Here is a 20,357-nt window from a genome sequence, read left to right as displayed (position 1 = left end):
CGGACGTGTTGTGCAACAAACTAAACCAAAATAAAAAATGGCTTTAGCGCCAACCTGAAACAAAATCTCCACCAAGTAGCAAAAACTCACATTTGGACCAAACTCGCACAGGACCCTTTTTTTGGTCCGCACCAGAATGTGATTGCATGGGTGTTCACACCCATGCAATCTGATTCATGTCCAAATTGTCAGTTCACAGTGCGATATGTGAGCTGAATGTTAGCGTCATCACACTGCGACCTGGAATCCTCTGATTGACGTCCTACCTGTGCGCTCTGCAGTTTTCAAACCCGGGACACCAGAGACCACTGGCGCCGCCAAGAAAAATGTTGTAACGCCATCCGGAGACTGATACCTGGATCCTGTCGCTTATTTGGACTCTTACACAGATGTGTCTTCTTTTACTTTACTTGCAGTGCATTACCTTATATTAAAGCCTTTTAAACTTAATGCTGCGCTCAGATCTGGCGCTGCTTGTCTTGTTTGTGTTTCTGCCAGAGGTTCTTCCATCTTTAAGCATGCTGCCTTCTCAGTACCAGCTACCATCCCTGTGGTAAACCACCCAGACTACGGAACCCTACCAAAATTTTTTTCACTTTCTGATCAGAAGTCCCTCTTATTTTAATTTGTCATTGACACTCTGATTCCCCCTGGATTTTTGGACTATAAGTTCATAATTCTGATCATCCCACCTCTTCCCCATCACGCAGATGACACAACCTTATATGGTCAAAATATCTGAGTGCAAGAATTTTTTGTATTTCCCGATATGTGAGCTGAAATGGGGGTATCATTGACATTAGATTGACACTCCCAGCAAGTACGTATATGGCAGTGTGAATTGGCGTGTGAGTCGGGTGCGATGCAGGAACCAGCAGTGGATTCGCAGGGTTCCCCGCATCTCACAAGTGTGAATCAAATCTTAGTGAAATCAGGGAGAGTGATCGTGCACCTCTCTCAAAGAAGTCCAGCTAGGAGATGGTGGATTAAGGCTCGGTTCACATTGGCACTATGCAGGAACCCTGCGAATCAAGTGCGGGTTCCTGCATCGCACCTGAACCGCACAGTGGTGCAGGAATCATATCGCACACCCATGTGTGAACACCCATATGATCCGATTCCAGTGCAGACCAAAAAAAAAGGGTCTTGCACCGCTCTGGTCCGATTGAGATACGATTTCAGCCATACAGTTTGTATGGCTGAAATTGCATTGCCCAGACAATGCATGTGATCTACACAGTAATGCGGTGCGAATCACATGCAATGTCTTGCATCGCACTCGTTTTGAACTGGGCCTACAGGTCACCACAAAAGGCAAACATTCTCATATTTCATTAGTGCATTTATTAAAATCAGCATAAATATACTCCCAAACAATAAATTAACTGAAGGTATAAATTCAAGGACTAAGTGGTGAGGTGAAGTCCCATAGGTAACTGGAGCACTCCCCAACAATGGAGTATTTTAAATTTAGACTAAATTTGGTTATCATCCACCAGGGGGCTTTGTGGAGTCATCTGGCTGCTATGAAATTTATTGTGGGGAGACTTGTGAGCTTGATTATATTATGAGTAACTTAGTATTCTGCCGGACGCTTAGTGTCAAAAGCGCTCCTGGACCTTGACTCTTTGAGTTCGGTGCAGGATCACTCTCCCTGATTTCCCTTAAGCTGTTATTGCCTCTCTTGAGATAAGACGGCCTGTTTTTCTGGTGAGTGTATATCCTTGTTTGCGGTGAAGGGAACAATTTGGATCAGTGTTGTTACTTTGAAGATTTACTGGGTGTTCTGTTTGGATATGAAACAAGGATTATTTCAATGAATGAGGATTTTGCTAAACAGTGGACACTTTGTTTAATATTTAGCAAGACATTTTTTTCTTTGACTAAATTAAGACTTGGTGGACACTTATGGAAGAAATATTTTTTTATTGTGGTTTAGTTTGTTTATGTTGATTCCGTCATTTACCTTTTAATATTTGTTGTAGTTTTTTATTTGTCTATAGTGCTGTACTATATGAGGGATCATTTTTTGGACTTCATATTTTTGATCTTTAAACACCTTGACTGATTCTGACTTTTGCCTGGCATAAATCAATTACAGATGTGCTTGCACTGTGGAAAATTCACCCCTTTTTACAAAGCCAGGTCACGTCTGTTCTCTTGTAGCAAACTACACTGAATACAATGTGACAGACTCGTAATGATTTTAGGCTTAGAAAAGCTAGTGCTTTACTTTCTGTTCAATTCTGGGGGCCAAATAATTCACTCACTTTTTCATCTGTTAGGCTTTTACAATAAGATATTTTCTCTGGACCTTGCCTCTTCTCACTCCATCATGGATTCTTCTTATTCTTAGCACGAGTTTTACTCTTGCTGCTGGAATCTTAAAGTGGAACTTCAGTTATTTTTTCATATTTCCATCTATTAAATCCTCTGCTTTTATTGTTTTAACTTTGGATAGCAAAATATGCTTTTATTACAAATTATGAGCAGACTGCATTTCCTCTTTAAAGACATAAGACAAAAATAGACCACTTTAGTAATGTTTATAAGTATAACTGGAAATTTTAGATGCTGAAAAATGTCAGGCATGTGGCAGAAACTGCCTGCATCAAAATTGCCAACTTCCTTCAATATCTATTATATATAACAATGCTTATAATCAAATCTCCTAAACACAATTATTATCTCTGGCTTTAGATCTCTAAGTATATTATTTGGTCAGATAATTGTTAACTAACCTTTTAATGTTGAACATATGACCACTCTGTTTTGCAGACTGACAGCCATTATTCCAGTCACTCCAGCACAAATACTCTTTCCAGCAATGCGTCCAGCGCTCATAGTGAAGAAAAGTGGTATGACAGCGGGGAACGGCTTGACTCAGACAACTACACTTACATACAAGGGACATCTGCTGATAGTGGTATTGACACCACATTGTATAGCAACAATCATGTCAACTCCAACCTTCCTGGGGCTTCTGCCACCTCCCCACGCTCTGGGCCTCCTAAGGAAAAAGTGGCTCCTCTGTGGCACAGTGTCAGCGATGTGGGATTGATATCTGATAGAACTTGTGACAGAGAAACTCATGCTTTAGATGGAAAAAGAGAATCTCCAGTCACTATGGAGAACCACAGTAAAGTCCCAATATGCACCAAGCCATTAACCAGAGAAAACAGCTCCTACAGCCTTAGTGATGCCGCGTCTCATACCAGGTAGTGGCTCTTATTTTTTATTTTCTCTTTATTTTTTAGTGCATTAATCTTTAATTCTGTGATATGGTGGTGGTGGGTTCTTCTGCTCCATCTAATCTTTTCACTCCAACCTGCCATCAGAGCTAGATGCAGGTATGGCGCTCTTTCAGCTTTTACTGCAGATTTCCTATTCAGGTAATTTTTTTCCACAGTAAGACTTGTCTTTCTATTGAAACTTTACACTTACATACTAGTAAATGATTTTATTTGTTCCTAATTCAGTAACAACTGTTTTTTGTAGCAACTGTGGTTTTTACATGTGGAAATTTTATATAGTTTGTGTTTAGTATTATTTGAATACTATACTGTGATGTTGGGTTTATGGACAATTAGTCTACTGCTGGTGCTCAATTTTCTCTCGCCACCCCCCCCCCCCACGGTTGCTTCATTGCCGCATCACATACCAGCCCCGCATTTACCCCATCTGGGTCACAACTTTGGTGGCTCCCCCCTGCGTCTCCTCCTGAGTCCTGGCAGTCTCTTCTCCTCCCGGCCAATCAGGAGTTAGGACTCACGGCCAGTTGAGTCTCAGGACCCGCTTCCTGATTAGCCGGGAGGAGAAACTGTCACAACTGGGTTGGCTCCGGGCGCAGTGTTCTTTTTTTAAGCCAATTAGAGCCCAGGCTCTAATCCTGTACTTAAAAAACAAAAACAAATGAAATCCATGTGTCCGGTGCCCTGCATGTGTAGATTAGGGGCCCGTTGCATGGATTGGGGGGCTGCGCCCTGCATGAGCTGCCTCCACTAGCCTTCTGAAGGTATTCGTTTTATTAGTTTTTAGCAGTTGGTCTACTGGTGTATTGGCTAAATAAATCTTTTTGGACCTCATGCTACCCAAATACCATGACAAAGAGGGGAGATGTCATCTTTCAAGTGAAAATTGTTTTTTTTAAGGATAGAGGGCAACTTATGAGGCTTGTTAAATCCCCCAGAGGACACAGTGTAAGTAGCACTTGGCCATGTTAAAATCTATGCTGTTATCTGATTAACCACCTAAGGACCGGAAAGGATTTGTCCCCTTAATGACCAGACTGCATCACTTTAACTGACAATTGCGCGGTCATGCAACGTTGTACACAAACAAATTTATGTCCTTTTTTTCCCACAAATAGAGATTTATTTTGGTGGTGTTTGATCATCTCTGTGATTTTTTTTATTTTTGTGCTATAAACTAAAAAGAGCAACAATTTTGAAAAAAAACAATATTTTTTACTTTCTACTATATTAAGTATCAATTTTTTTAAAAATAAATAAAAATGTCTTCATCAGGTTAGGGCAATATATATTCTTCTACATATTTTTGGTAAAAAACATCATAATAGGTGTATATTGATTGGTTTACGCAAAAGTTATATCGTCTACTAAATAGGGGATATATTTATGGTATTTTTATTATAAATTTTGTTTTTTTACTATTAATGGAGGTGATCAGTGATTTTTAGTGGGACTGTGACATTGCGGCGGACAGGTCGGACACTTTTTTGGGCCAGCCACGAGCATCGCAACCCCCCCCCGGTGTCACTGGCACCTCCTAGAGCTTTTAAGGTGGCCGATGTAGACCTATAGCAATCCGCGCCGCTGTGCCAACCTGCTGTGGTATAATGACAGGTGGCTGGCAAGTGGTTAAAGCGGAGTTCCACCCAGAAGTGGAATTTCTGCTTATCTGCCTCCTACACCCATCTGGTGCCACATTTGGCACCTTTTAGGGGGAAGGGGGAGCGGGGTACCTGTTTTTCATAGGTACCCTGTCCCCACTTCCATTGGACCTCGCCGTGGCAAGATACGTCAGATGTCCGGCCCCCTCCTCTTCCTTTCCCTGCTGTTGGCCCAATAGGAGAGCCCAGCAGACTTTGCGCATGTGAAGTAGGGTTCCCTTACCGCCAATCATGTCGGCAGCACCCTACAGCTGATGGAAACATTTTTGAGGGGGGGCAGAACTCCACTTTAACCACATGGCATCCGTGCTGTGGCCGGCATCCATCATATGACGGCCTCCCCTGTGCATGCTCCCTGCGCATCCTGGCCCCTTACCATGTGATCAGCTGTCAGCCAATGACAGCTGATCACATGATGTAAGCAAAAGCTCAGTGATATTTATTTATTTTTTTTCTCCTCACGCTGACAGCGGAGGAGTAAAAAAGTCGATCACCGGCTTGTGTTAAAGGGACATCGGTCCCTAAGAGGAAGATGCAATTATGCCTCATTTATACCATCCAACTGTGCCCACAAGTGCCACCTATCAGTGCCACCTAGAAGTGCTGCCTATCAGTGTAATCGATCAGTGCCCATCACTGCCACGCATTGGTGCCCATCTGTGCTGCCTCATCAGCATACATCAATGACAGACAAAAATTACCCATTATACAATTTTAAAACAAAAAGTTTTTTTTTTTTTTTTTATTCGGTCTTTTTAATTTTTTTTTGGAAAAAAAAAAAATCGCACAGGTGATCAAATACCACCAAAAGAAGGCTCTATTTGGGGGAAAAAATGATGAAAATTTCATTTGGGTACAGTGTTGCGTGACCGCGCAATTGTCATTCAAATTGCCACAGCGCTGAAAATTGGTCTGGCTAGAAGGGGGGTTTAAGTGCCCGGTAAGCAAGTGGTTAATAATGGAAAAAAAAAACTGTGCTTTTTGCTGAGCAGCGTGGTCAGATAGCTTGCAAACCCTCCCCCCCAATCCTTCTCTCACTGCTATTCAACCACACCTGGTGCAAGGAAATGTGTATACATAGGAAGGCTGAAAGTGAACTTTTTTAAGGTGTTAACGTCTCAAGAAACAATAGACAACATAGAAAAAACTGTTGCAAAATCCACGTTTTTATTTTAACTCAACATTTATGGATGTTAAAAGTATACAAATATAAAATCAACAATTTAATATATGCATCCACTTACAATATAAGCAGCACTACCCAATGGCTGAACCCAAACCCCTGCCTGATACACTCAGTCTATTAAGCCATGATGATCTGTTATCAAGCCTAACAATATAAATCTAAGTACGGACATACGATGGTCAGTTTATTGCGATGGATGTGGCCAAATCTCTACATGTTTCAAGAATGCTTCTTCAGCAGGAATGAGTTGCTGTTAATTAAAGCCAAAATAACATAAATCAAAAACTCCCAAGTACACAATAAACATACAAATCAGTTTACTTTCGCATATCATGATAAAGCTAATTAAAAAAAAAACACAAAGCCTATTGTAGTACCGTTGCCAGAGGATGCAACAGTTTTATGAACCTGTACGGGGGAGCACACATAAAAACCAACCGGAGGGACAGAATGATGGTGGATAACATGCATCAAGCAAGCTAGGAATATTACAATAGAATGGTATTTTGATTTCATCATATGAGCCTAATCATAAAATAGGAGGGGTAGTTTACCATTTTGTAACACATCAAACCAAAGGAGAAGGTAATCACTTGTATGGTGCATATTGGAGTAATTTAGTACACTCTGCCCAAATGCTCACTGAAAATGCCTCCTAATATATATATATATATATATATATATAATGTGTGTGTGTGTGTGTGTGTATATATATATATATATATATATATATATATATATATATATATAATGTGTGTGTATATATACGTACAATGGGTAAAATAAGTATTGAACGCGTCGCCATTTTTCTAGGTAAATATATATTTATTTTATTTCTAAAGGTGCTATTGGCATGACATTTTCACCACATGTCGGTAACAACCCATGCAATTCATACCTAACCAAAACAAATAAGTTTAGAAATTAAGTTATATGTAATACAGTTGAATGACACAGGGAAAAGTATGAACACATGGGAGGTGCAAAAAGGCATGGAAACCCAAGACACCAGCTGAAATCTATCGGTAATTGGAAAGCAATCCTGCCCCATGTCAGTGCAAATTAATATCAGCTGGTTCAGTCTCAACTGTTATAAAAAGGTGTCACACAAGACACATCTCATGATGGGTAAAAGCAAAGAGCTCTCTCAAGACCTTCGCAACTTTATTGTTGCAAAACATACTGATGGCATTGGTTACAGAAGGATTTCCAAACTTCTGAATGTTCCAGTGGAGCACTGTTTTGGCCAAAATCTGGAAGTAGAAAGAACATAATTTCACCATAAACCAGCCGCGACCAGGTGCTCCTTGCAAGATTTCTGACAGAGGAGTGAAAATAATTATCAAGAGAGTTGTTCAACAGCCAAGGACCACTTGTGCAGAGCTTCAGAAAGACCTGGAAATAGCAGGTACATTTGTTTCAAAGAAAACAACAAGTAATGCACTCTACCGCCATTGCCGGTATGAACGCTCACCATACTCTTTGGATGCCATAATACTCAAGATGTTTGGAGGTCACTGCACATCACCCCAAAAACACCCCTATACCAACAGTGAAGTTTGGAGGTGGGAACATCCTGCTTTGGGGCTGTTTCTAAGCATACAGTACTGGCAAACTTCATATCATTGAGGGAATGAAGAATGGAAAAATATACCAAGACAATCTGGATAAAAATCTGCTACCGTCTACAAGGATGATGAAGATGAAACAAGGGTAGACATTTCAGCAAGACAATGATCCCAAACACAAAGCCAAGGAAACTCAATTTTTTTCCAAGAAAAAAAATAAAGCTGCTAGAATGGCCCAGCCAATCACATGACTTGAATTCAATAAAACATCTATGGAAAGGACAAAAAAATCAGAGCTTGTAGTAGAGGCCCACGGGACCTTCAAGATTTGAAGACTGATTGTGTGGAAGAATGGGCCAAAATCACACCTGAGCAGCCCATGTGACTAGCTTCTCCATACAGGAGGCATCTTGAAGCTGTCATTACCAACAAAGGATGTTGTCCGAAGTATTAAATACATTTCAGTTGGCGTGTTCAATAATTTTTCCCTGTGTCATTCCATTTTAAAACACATAACTTAATTTCTGCACTTATTTGTTTTGGTGTCTTTGTATGTGTGGGTTGCACGGTTTTGTTGTCTACATGTGCTGGAAATTTCATTTCAGTAGCACCTTTAGAAATATATTTACCTTGAAAAATGGTGATGCGCACAATACTTATTTTACCCACTGTGTGTGTAAAATATTTGTATATTAGCAGAGTCAAAGGATAACATGCGCATAGAAAAGCTATATGATAAATATATAGATATATGGGAACAAACACCATTAAGAGGTCAGGTCCAGAACAATATTAATACGTTTAAAAAAATTAAATTTTATTTCTATAGTGGGGTGAAATGCTTGAGGTATGGTTGGTCGATTACCTGTAATCGGGAGCAGGATTTCTTGCTTGTGTGTCTCCTCACCCCTGGCCAGATCAATATTCTGAGACACATTCTGACCTATTTAAAAGATGGCATTGATCCTACACTGTCCCTCCTTGTATGTTTTAATAAACCAAATGCAAGTTTTTATTTTTTTTTCTATGATGTCTATTGCCTACTTGAGAGGTTAAAACCTTAACCCCACATTTGGCCTTTCTTTTTATGTATACACATTTACTTATTTGGGATGTGGTGTTAGTTTTTCTTTACTTACTGATGGACTCTACCATCTGCATACTGGAGGAAGGCAAAACATAATTAGTTCTGACTGACAGCGCACAGAGGAAAGGGGCATTACAGACAGCCTTCACTCTTTGAAATATCTGCAGCACTCTCTGCTGTGCAGGCCTGTGCTCCCTTTGTACTGATAAAAGACTGAGACCACAACCTCTCCAGCCCAAGGCATTCACAACACAAGCCCCCAGCTACCATTGTAATTATCGCCTCCGAAAGTAGCTGCCGTGCAGCAGGAGGTTGTGAGCTTAGTTTTCGAATCAATGGAAACAAGGGAGCGGAGGAGGAGGCACAGGGCTCCATGACAGAGGGCTGCGGAATGAAGGGAGGGCTTATAGGAACGCCTATAAATTGTGCTTCTGCAAAGGGTAGAGCTACAGCCAGCACTGGAAGAACTAAAACTGATCTTTATTTCCAAACCGCAGCAAAGATTTTAATGGGTGCAGATGCACTATGTGCATTGGTTCTGTTGGCAGACTTAACTTTTTTTTTTCTGGTGTGAGTTCTTCTTTAATGTTTTTCCCACCCAGCTCAGCTTAAAGTGGTTATAAAGCGTAAACATGTTCTATCTTAATGTATTCCTTGCAATAAGATAAAAGATGTTTAGGCATCAGTATGCCCCTCACCCTCCCCCCCTTTACTTGTCTGAGCCGTCATTAGATCCAGCACTGTGCCAGTCTCTTCCCTCACTTCCTGATTTTGCAGGCTTTGCTGAGGCGGTAATGGGAGCCACTAGCTTAGTAATGGGGGGGGGGGAGCCTGCACAAGTGCCCCGATAGAAATCTGTTTTCTTTGGGGCACTTGCCGGAGAGGGGGACCCAAAAAGGGGAGGTTTCTATGAAATTCCTTTGCACAGAGCAGGTAAGTATAAACCTGTTCCTTCTCATTTGTTTTTCAAGCATTTACAATGACTTTAAAGTGGTTGTAAACCATTACATATACCCAGTGAAGTGACTGGCCTCAGGTGAATACACAGAGATGAAACAAATCATCCTACATAGGTTATACCTGTTTATCAGCAGCCGTCTGTCCCCTTCATCCATTCAAAGTCTCAGTTCTGAAAAGCATGGGGCGGAGAGCTGAAGTTACATAGAGAGGAGAGCTCTGAGAGCTGAATGGAGGAAAGGGACACACCCCTGTTCACACAGCACAAGAAGAGGAGAAGAATAAAGCTCAGGCTGTCAATCACAGGTTGTGCTCTCCCGTGTCACCTTTTTCCCTTGGTGTCAGGAAAACTCATCAGGAGTGACTCATGCTAATGGCAGAGGAATGAGGCAGCAGACAGAAGTTACACTTAGTGCTCTGAACTGAGAGAAGTATACATTATAGGGGAATATGCTTTGCTTATATTTGATGTCAGTGGTTTACAGCCACTTTAAGAGGCCATGAGTCGATGGTAAACACTGCTGTGCACATGAAAAAGAAATTAAAAGCTAAACTATAAAACTATGATTTTAGGCATGCTTAAAAATGTTCTTATGTATATCTCAAATTGGATGTTTTCTTGAATTTTACCTAAAAACATACTTTTAAGAAAATAAGTTGTAGGGCATTGGGGTTTATATTTTGCCTCTTATTTAGCCTTATGTGCTTTATCTCAGACTGACACTTTACCTAAAAGTTGAACATTGGGAAAAAATATTTTTGCATATTTTCTATGTACAAATAAACTTTTCATTGTGTGGATGGCTGCTGTGTTAAAACTCTTATGCCCAATACACACTATCAGATTTTATGCTGACTTTTTCCTTCAGGTTTACCAAAACCATGTAGTGCAAGGGCCTGCCTGATTGCATACAAATTGAAACTCCTAAAGTTTGACCTCGTATTATATGGTTTTGATGAATCAGGAAAAACTAAGCAGAAAAACTGATAGTGTGTATGGAGCTTAAAGCAGGAGTCCGCCGTTTTTTTTTTTTTTTTTTAAAAAGCCAGCAGCTACAAATACTGCAGCTGCTGACTTTTAAAATAATGACACTTACCCGCCCAGCGCGCCCGCGATGTCGGCACCCGAAGCCGATCTCTCGATCGTCTCTCGGGTGCTGCCGCTGCCATCTTGGGTATGGGAATCGGGAAGTGGAGCCTTTCGGCTTCATTTCCCGGTTCCCTACTGCGCATGGGCAAGTCGCACTGCGCAATAAGGATGGTCCCCACTGTCGCTGGGATCCGTGTGTTTCCCAACAGGCAGCGGGGGACCTTCGGAAAGGGGCGTAGATTCTGCGGAAAGGGGCGTACCTTCTGCAGAATCTACGCCGGAAGTGGGTGCAGATACCTGTACTGTACAGGTACCTGCACCCCCTCCCCCCTGAAAGGTGCCAATTGTGGAGCCGGAGGGGGGGAGGGTTCCAATGAGCGGAAGGTCCACTTCAGGGTGGACCTCCGCTTTAAGTTTAATTCATAGTCAACGGTACAGTAAGAGCTGAACTTCCAGCGCGAAGACTTATGCCGGCTATGCCGGCCATACACAGTTCGAATTTCAAAAAGAACTTTCTTTCCAAAATCGTATCTAAGAAAATTTCGTAAATCAATGACGCATTATCGGATCTGATTTTGAAAATTCGTTCGAAATGCGACCATGTATGACCTGCATTACTCTGCCTTTCTAAAGTGCTTACAGTGAAGGATAGTAAGTCACTTGCACTCCATCTCCACCATTCACAAACAGTCTTGGTGTTCTGTGAATACACAACGTGATATCATGACTATATGCACACTGTATGAGAGATGCAAATGGAAGACTTCATGCCAGAAATTCAGCAATTTTACTGTTTGAATAAAATGAAACTAGGAGCTTTATCTAACTCGGCAACTATCCACACATTGAAAATATTTCATTAGCATTTATTAATTGGTACATGGGTAAAATGCAAAAAATATTTTCTCTCTTGATTCAGCTTTAAGTTTCAGGAATCAGACTGCCTGAATTTAAGCAAGTTGCTGGCTTTACAACTGCTTGCCTTAATTCTCTTCTGAGAGGTTCTTACAGGTCCAATAAAGCCCTATAGCTTTTTGTATATCCTTTAATGAATATGTCTACAGTAGGTCATTTGAGAGGCCAGTCATGATTAATTCACTTTATGATCACTGTTTAGGTATACAAGAGCAGATAGCTGTTATAAGTGATCTGAGTTACTTATTAATTAAGAAGCTTCCTGGGTCTGCTGACGTAGAAACATATTGCTGAGCCCGGGAACCAAGGATGTGTATGTGGGCCGCTCAGGTTATACTGTATGTAGGAATGAGATCCTGTGCCTGCTGCTGTGCATGCCAACTGGGGGGTGAGCTCGCCTATTCTCTGGACAATGCTGGAAAGTGACAGATATCCCAGGAGCCGCACGTCAGATCAAGACCCGCTGCTTGATGGTGAATGGCAGGCTCCGCTTGGACCCCCGCCAGGCCACGCCCCCATGGATCCAGGCTGAGGCTGACATATACTGTCACTCAGCGGGTCTTGGTCTGATGTCCGGGATATTGATGAGCCTGCAGCATTGTACCCTGCAGGCTTTAGTGATCTAAGTTGTTCAAATGCATTGCTGTTTCAAAATATGAAACATTTTGAAATTTTCAGAAGTAAATGAGATTTTTCTGTTGAGTGTTTTTAGTGAAATTCCATATATGAACTGAACCAGAGTGCTGTCATCCAGCATTTCTCAGTTCAGGATCTGACCTATAGCACAGCCCAGTGTGTGAGGAGCAGTTCTCTGGTGATACCGGAGCTTATGCAGGGAGCAGTGCATCTCTTCTGAAATACAGTTAAGTGAAAATATTGTGACATGCTGTACATTTTTTGCTGAATGAGAAAATTTCTTACAGTATATGTTTATGCGAGAACAGGTTATTTTTTTCATGTATGTATTCAAGCACAACACTATATCAAATATTTGTGCACTTTGGTACAAGAAATGTATCAAGCAGTAAGCACAATATATCATGTATCAGTTACATAAATGAAGATGTCTTATATTACAAGATATTCTCAACAAACCTCTCAAGCTTGTCAAGTGATTTGGCATTTCCATACTTATATTGTCTATAACAATAATTGTCCACATAACTGTTTTACCCTCAGTGGCCACGTTATTAGGTACACCTACTCAATAATGAAGGAACCAAACAACAAATAATGTGGTTGCAGCTCATTAAATAAAGCATTCAGGCCTAAGAAAGTGGTTTAGTTGTTTAACTAAAATATTAAAAAGAGAAAGATGTATGATCTAACTAACCGCAGTATGATTGTTCATGCCAGACATTGTGGTTGCAGAATTGGAGAAACTGCTGACCTCCTGGGATTGTTACACTGAAGTTCACAAAGAATGGTACATAAAACGTTCTAAGGGACAGTTTGGTGTTCAAAACCTTTTGAGAACAGAGAACGACAAGACAGACTTGTACAAACTTTCATAGCCTCTCAGACAAGCACAAATAGCCACTTTGCTGGTGAAATGAATTGCCTCAATGCACACGTCACACCTTGAAGAGGATGGGCCAGAGCAGAAGATGACAATGCCCGATTCAACTCCTGCTTGCTAAGAACAGGAAAATTAGGTTAACGTGAGCATGTGATCACCAAAACTGAAGAGTGAGAATTTTCAGCACATTGCCTGGTCTGGCACATATTGATTTTGTATATGAAATGCATTTGCTAGAATCAGAATTTGACATTAACAGCAATGAATCCTTTCGGATGGTGTGGAACAAGAGGTTTTCATTATGAATGTGCGACTTTCGAATCTGCCAAAACTGCATAATTCTGCAGAGTCGTCATCGGCTGCAATAGTAGTCATCGGGCAAAATATAATTCCACGAGAAATTCAGGCTGTTCTGAAGGCAAAAGAAAGACTTCATTAATAATAGATAGATGCACCTAATAAAGTGGCCAGTGAGTGTATAAAATGCTTCCTAAAAGTGTTTAATCATTACAAAGAATGCAAAATTCTCTCCAATAGATGTAACCTGATTAATCCCAGTGTTGCATGTAAACATAAGGGATTAAAACCTGAATGATCATAATCTGCCGGTGTTCACTTGACTGTGTTCAGCGAAGGTGCGCTAGCATTAACTCATTTTTGTGGCAAGCTATGGCTCAAACCCTGGATATGGTGTAAATTATCTACAAAGTGGATGGAAAAAAACAGCTATTAAGATTAGCTCTCTCTCATTCTCCCCAGCACCATGAGCTCTCGGCACTCAGCAAGTCCCGTTGTTTTCACTAGTGCCAGAAGTTCACCCAAAGAAGAGTCTCATTCTGCCACTTCCCCACAGCTCGCACCTTCTTTCTCCTCTTCCTCTTCCTCCCCTTCTGGTCCTAGGACTTTCTACCCTCGCCAGGGGGCTACCAGCAAGTACCTGATTGGATGGAAAAAACCTGAAGGGACTATAAACTCTGTGGGCTTTATGGATTCAAGAAAGTAAGAGCCCTTTCTGTTCTGTTGTCAAATCGTAAAAGCAATGTCATGTTGGCTTGGCAAGTTCTTTTGACGTTTTTTGTATGGTACACGAGATTGGAAAGAGCCAATACACATTTTTGTGCTTTACAAGTTGCGTAACTTTTTGGAATGTGTTGCATGTTTTAAATATTCAGCTTTGTTTCCTGACAAACTCCCTCTATTTGTCTCTCTGTTTATGTCACAAAGAGAAATTTGAGTCCAGGTTTCTTCCTTTCTAACAGGTATTAAAGCATGAGTTTGTGGTGGTCATGACAAAACTAGACTTTTCTTCTCTCTCTGCTTTCCTTCATCGCTTTATTAGTTTGCAATGATAAACAAAATTTCACAATGTATGCTTTCTCTTTCATTTAGATGTCATATTCCTAATCATTTGTTTCTGTTTCTTTCAATAAAAGACGACTCCAGATTGATTGTGTGGAGATGCCACCTACCAGGCTGCGTGCATCAATCAGAGACTTGCAGGCATCCCCGAAGAGGGTGTCCACAGTTCAAGATGAGCTTAAGAAGCTCATAGACTTGGAGAATCCACCTACAGGATCAGAAAAGTCTTTAAAGGTAAATAATACATTTAAACCACCATACACACAAAATTTAAACCATCATTTATCTACTCTGGTAGTTTATCGATTGAAATGTTATAGAATACATTTATAATGCAGAAAGGAAACCAATCTACTAAAAACAGATTTGTCCAAACTGATAACTAAGGCTGTATTCACACCTGAGCGTTTTCAGCTCATAAAATGCCCGAAAAAAAAAGCCTGAAAATACCCAACAAGCAAAATCCCATTTATTTCAATTGCACCTGTTCACATCTAAGTGTTTTGTTGCTTGAAGCAAAACGCCTGAAAAATGCTCTAAGCTTGAAAAAGGGCGCGAGCATCTTTGAGGCAGATTACAGGCGTTTTTCTGCCTTTTACATTGGTGACCTGAACATAATCACGGGAAAAAACGCACAACTTTGAAACGCTCAGATGTGAATGCAGCCTAAATGTCAATAAGAGAAGCTTATATAGGATGTCCCTGCAGCCTTCATTTTTTGCCGGTGTCCATCACCTAATGGCAGTTGCATACAGCCCAGCTGCATATAGTCCATAGTTAAAGACTATAGCTTCATGTACACTAGCAACTCCTAAACTTCAGTTTAGGAGCTTTTGGTATTTTGTTTGCCAAGGCTCCTAAACTCAACTCCATAAAAACATTACTTACCCATTTAAGGACCGCTCGGACTTACGACCAGCTGTTACTTTTAGGGCACTGTACATCATTGTATTGTACAGTACAGGATTTTTGTGTTCTGTACATATGAAAATTAAAACAACATTATTGAGTTGGAGCTTTGTGTTTAGACCTTTTTTTTCAGAATACAGTGCAGTATAGTAGTTAAGGAATGCTTAAAATATTGGCTCCTCGTTTAACGGCCAATTCGTTTAACGACCAGGTCGCTGGAATGGAACCATTAAGTGAGGAGAGCCTTTGTTTATGAATGTGTACAGGCATGCTTAACCCCTTCCTAAGAACTTTGCATGAATCAAAGCATACATTTTTTTAAGAAGGCAAATAAAAAAAGGTCACAAAGGATGACCTCAGGCGTGTTCACAAACAGCACACGCAGAGCCCGCCAGGAAGTTGGCACTGCACAGCGCTAATCACAGGCATTTCCCAATATCTGCAGCCACGCATTGGGACAATGTCTCGCTGCTTGTGATTAGCGCGGTGCAGTGCCGACTTCCTGGTAGGCTCTGCACATGCTGTTTGCGAACACACCTGAGCTCATACTTAATCCTATGTATAGCCCTAGGGAAATCATAAAGAAAAGGGAGGGACCTGTACTGTACACAAAAAAATGGAATATACTGGTAAGTTAAAATCCTATTTTCTTAGTTGTACAGTACAAGACACAGGATCTTTAGTCATTAAAGTGGTTGTAAAGGTTGAAAGGCAACAGCAGAAGTCATTGGCTCCCGCTGCTGTCAATCACAGCCAGAGAGGCAGGAGGTGGGGCTAAGCGGCGCTCTCTGTCTTATTGACGCAGAGAGCCGGCTCGGGAGAAAACACACACGGGTGCCCCCACAGTAAGCAGCTTGCTATGGGGGGCATTCTGCAAAGGGAAAGGGCCCAGAGCACTGGCGGGGGTCCTGAGAAAAGGAGGATCAGGTCTTCTCTGTTCAAAAAAACTATTGCACAGAGCAGTTAAGTATGACATATTTGTTTTTTTTTTTTTTTGTTTTTTAATGCAATGTGTTCCGTGACTTTAACCATGGGACATCCAAAAGCAGTCCAACTGAGACGTGGACAACACACCAAACTTACGCCACCATGCTCGCGAAACGAACAGGTCTTGAAGGGTTGACAGAAAACAGGGCAGCTTGTAGTGCTGTGAGAGAGGAGAGAGAGGCACACAGTACAGCTATGCCCGCCCCACCCCTCTGCTGCCCATTCAGAGAAGCCTTTGTATTTTGTAAATTTGTTCACAAATCACAAAGGCTTCTGTAAGTCTGCAGGAAGATGGGGAGGGGCACGCATATCAGCTGCACTGACTCGAATGTTGAAGATGCTTAGACCTGAATAATCAGCGTTGGGCTCCCCCCGAAATAAAGCAGTAGCTGTCTTCCAGGAGTAAAATAAAACTGCCAGATGTAATTAATAGAGATAAGCCTGGGAGATGTCATGCAGCTCCTTGGGCTTAACTCATAGTGTGCCTTTTTAAAAAGGAGCTGAATTCCTGTAATTCGGCTTTTAACAATCGTGTGAACAGAAGACCAGATGGGTTGGTAAAAAAAAATGTTGCAGACATATTCCCTTTATAACCCCCTAGCCTCAGTTTTTTGTTGGTGTACTTCAGTGATGAACCTCTTCTCTCTTCTGAGGGAAGCTTACCTCTTTTCTGTGAAGTTTTTTTTTTTTTTTTCTAAAAGGTTGTTCCATCAAGATTTCTCGCTTCACCATAGCTTCTGCAGCCCTGACTGCAGCTTGGCTAAGCCTTGGGTACCGGTAACCCACCTAGCGAAAATGAGAGGTTGCCTGGATCCTGCGTGGGTGCTCACATTGCCACATGTTGAATCCTATTATGTTAGACACAGGTACAGGTTAGATACATGTGCAGGGTCATGATCTGTCTGCAGCGGAGCCCTGTCCCTGAAAACCCCTTAATAGCCATAATGGAAGGTGAAGCCAGGATAGGGTCTTATCCCTTACATTCTATCCACAAAGACATCTGCCACAGTAGGTCCCAGGCTTGTATTCTATCCCAGATTGCTGGTGCTTCTGCGTTCAGGCTCCAGAAAAGTGCAGGCTGTGATTCTGTGACACTTTTAATGGTGTCATGCAGCCATGGATGAAAGAATAACCAGCCATTTAAATTTGTCATTATTTTGCCAGTGGTCTGGGGCAAACCTGCCAGTTGTAGGGCTACCGCACCTGTGCAGCCTTGTTTTTAGTTGCTTCCCTGTATGTGTGCAAGCTATTATCTTCCTTTGGGCTTGCGTCTCTAAGTGGGCACCAGCTGCTCCTGGCTCTCTACTGTACAGCGCAGCGACTCAGGTAGGACACCTACCTGGGTTCAGCAGCCTATAGTTCTTGGCACAGAAGGCTTCACCCTTTTATAAGTACACCTGCTGGAACAATTTTTATATCGCATATGGCAGGTCATAAGCGCAGGGAAACGGGGATCAGATTGTCTTGCTAGCTCAGGTGCAGCATATGGTTCCGGAAAGGAATGGGGGGATAATGATCTCTCTCCACAGGGCCCTAGTACCCTCAGTTAAGACAGTTTTGCCCAGTCTGACTACCTGTCTTCCTCTGGACACTCTGTTGGCCCTTTAGCTAAGCAGCCTTCCTGATGCATATAAGGGAGACATTTTCTGCCACAATGTCTGATTTAATGTGGGGTTTTGGTCCTTTTAGAGGCCATAGATAACAGGGGTCATAAGTGAGTCAATCTCTTTGGCTAAAATGCTGGTTAGTAGAATTCCCATGCAAAACTGCATCGAGCATCTACCCTTTGAGGGAGAGCATGTTTAGTTGCTCCTTGGTTAAATAGGCAAAACTTTTTTTGCCATCTTTATCCAGATATTTTCCTTTACTTCCTGTCCCATAGCTAGTGAGAAGTGAGAAGAAATCCCTGCAAATTAAGGGGATTCCTTGGGGACCCCAGGTCACCATAACTAGTGTCACCTTCAGAAGATTTCCCCGCTATTGCTTATCTAGGGACAATCCAAAACTTGGCATTTTCTTTTAATTTCAATAATAGTAAAAAGGACAAATAGATAGGGTGAATCTCCATAATTGGTGCACATAAGCAATAAAACCTGGCAGGTATTCGAATCCCTCTCCACTCTATCCAAAAAAATGTAAAGTAGGACTATAGGTAACATTTTTTTTTTCATTTTGGATAGAGCAAAGGAGAGTTATAAACTCTGTGATTGATTTTTTTTCCAGCCATCTGTGTCCCATTGCAGAGATTTCCCTTCACTTCCTGTCCCATAGACAAACAGGAAGTGAGGGGGAATCCCTGCAAATTGAGGGAATTGCTTGGAGACTCCCGGGTCACCAGAGCTATTGTCCCCTTTGGAAGATTTCCCCTCCATTACTTTTCTGGGAACAACCCAAATTTGGGATTTTCTTTTACTTTCACTTTCAAAGTGATCCAGGGTCAAAGCAGTGAGGGGCTGCCACTGTCTGTGGTTGTTCGCATGTAATCACTTAAAGCAGAACTAAATTATATCTGAGCACCACAAACTAAAAGCACTATTTTTAATTAATTTTTAATATTCAAAGCAAACTCACCCAGTCCATCCATGTGTCTGTGCTTTATTTTGTTGAGAAATCACTTTAAAAAACACGCCCTAGCAATTCTAGCCATGGCCATCTTGAGTAAGGGCAGATGGTTCATATGTAGCATTTACTTCCTGGAATCCCTCTGCCCTTAGCTCTGGCATGCAGACAGGAGGGTGTGCTTAGCTGATAAGGCACCCTCTTCCCCTCCAGTTGAAAGAAAAGCTTATGGAGGCTCCTGGTATGTATGACAACATTTTGGTCAAGACCAGGAAGCAACTGGTGAAATGTAAAAAAAAAAAAAAAGTGAAAATAAGAAAATATACCTTCCTATTTTTGTACTAATATTGGCAGCATAAGGATTAAAAAATAGGTAATGCTGATTAAGAGAGTTTAATTCTGCTTTAAGAAGGGGGGGTACCAAGGGGCGCAGCCGTGCAGGCTGAGGGGGGAGGGCGCAAATCCGGCATCATACCAGTTTGTGGGTCACTAATCTGAATTTAACTGCTGTGTCCCCTGCGAATGCGATTCGGCCGCCATGTTGCACCCTGTGATTGGACGAATGTGGTGGTCACTGGTCATGTGCTGTGGCGGGGCTGGCCAGTCCTTGAACGTGGGTGGCGCATGCGCGAAGGCTGCTCTGCCTCCTGGAGTCCCGCCCGGGCCGCGCTTCTGTAAGCCAAGCCGCCGCCGTCTCCTCCACTCTTCCTGACCGCAGAGCTGGAAGTGGGGGGGGCGCAAATCGAAATCCGGCATCGCACCAGGGTGTGGGTGGCGGTGGAGTGGGTGCAGCGTTCGTGGCGATGGAGTGGGTGCGGCGTTCGTGGCGTTGGGGTGGGTGCGGCGTTCGTGGCGATGGGGTGGGTGCGGCGTTCGTGGCGATGGGGTGGGTGCGGCGTTCGTGGCGATGGGGTGGGTGCGGCGTTCGTGGCGATGGGGTGGGTTCGGCGTTCGTGGCGATGGGGTGGGTGCGGCGTTCGTGGCGATGGGGTGGGTGCGGCGTTCGTGGCGATGGGGTGGGTGCGGCGTTCGTGGCGATGGGGTGGGTGCAGCGTTGATGGGGTGGGTGCTGCGCTGATGGCAATACGGTGGGTGCTGCATTCATGGCAGTGGGGTGGGTAGGTGGGGGGGGGTCGCCGATACAGATTCTCGCCAAGGGCACTGGAGACCCTAGGTACACCTCTGGCTTTAAGGAGCGATGACAGATGCAGACTGTTTGCATTCCAGGCCACTCATCTGTTCCTAACTGCAAGTAATTGATCATTGTGCAAATACTGACAGCTGTGAAGCCTCTCTGCCTTTCAATGAT

The 20,357-nt window shown here is 42.4% G+C and overlaps 1 protein-coding gene across 5 annotated transcripts in view; it reads left to right on the top strand.

The window, feature by feature from the left end:
- SIPA1L1 (signal induced proliferation associated 1 like 1) overlaps positions 1–20,357 on the top strand; it is a 407,147-nt gene that overhangs the window by 361,098 nt on the left and 25,692 nt on the right. For 4 of the 5 annotated variants that reach the window (XM_077464604.1, XM_077464603.1, XM_077464601.1 and 1 more), the window contains 3 exons: positions 2,779–3,218; positions 13,994–14,233; positions 14,668–14,827. In XM_077464604.1, coding sequence (XP_077320730.1) covers positions 2,779–3,218; positions 13,994–14,233; positions 14,668–14,827 — 840 coding nt within the window. The remainder of the gene's footprint in view (positions 1–2,778; positions 3,219–13,993; positions 14,234–14,667; positions 14,828–20,357) is intronic. The other variant, XM_077464605.1, reaches the window with a different exon arrangement.

This window comes from Lithobates pipiens, unplaced genomic scaffold (assembly GCF_037356315.1).
Source record: "Lithobates pipiens isolate NorthernLeopardFrog02 unplaced genomic scaffold, aLitPip1_a1.2 Scaffold_30, whole genome shotgun sequence".
Classification (NCBI taxonomy): domain Eukaryota; kingdom Metazoa; phylum Chordata; class Amphibia; order Anura; family Ranidae; genus Lithobates; species Lithobates pipiens.
This window is presented reverse-complemented; position numbering and strand designations above follow the sequence as displayed.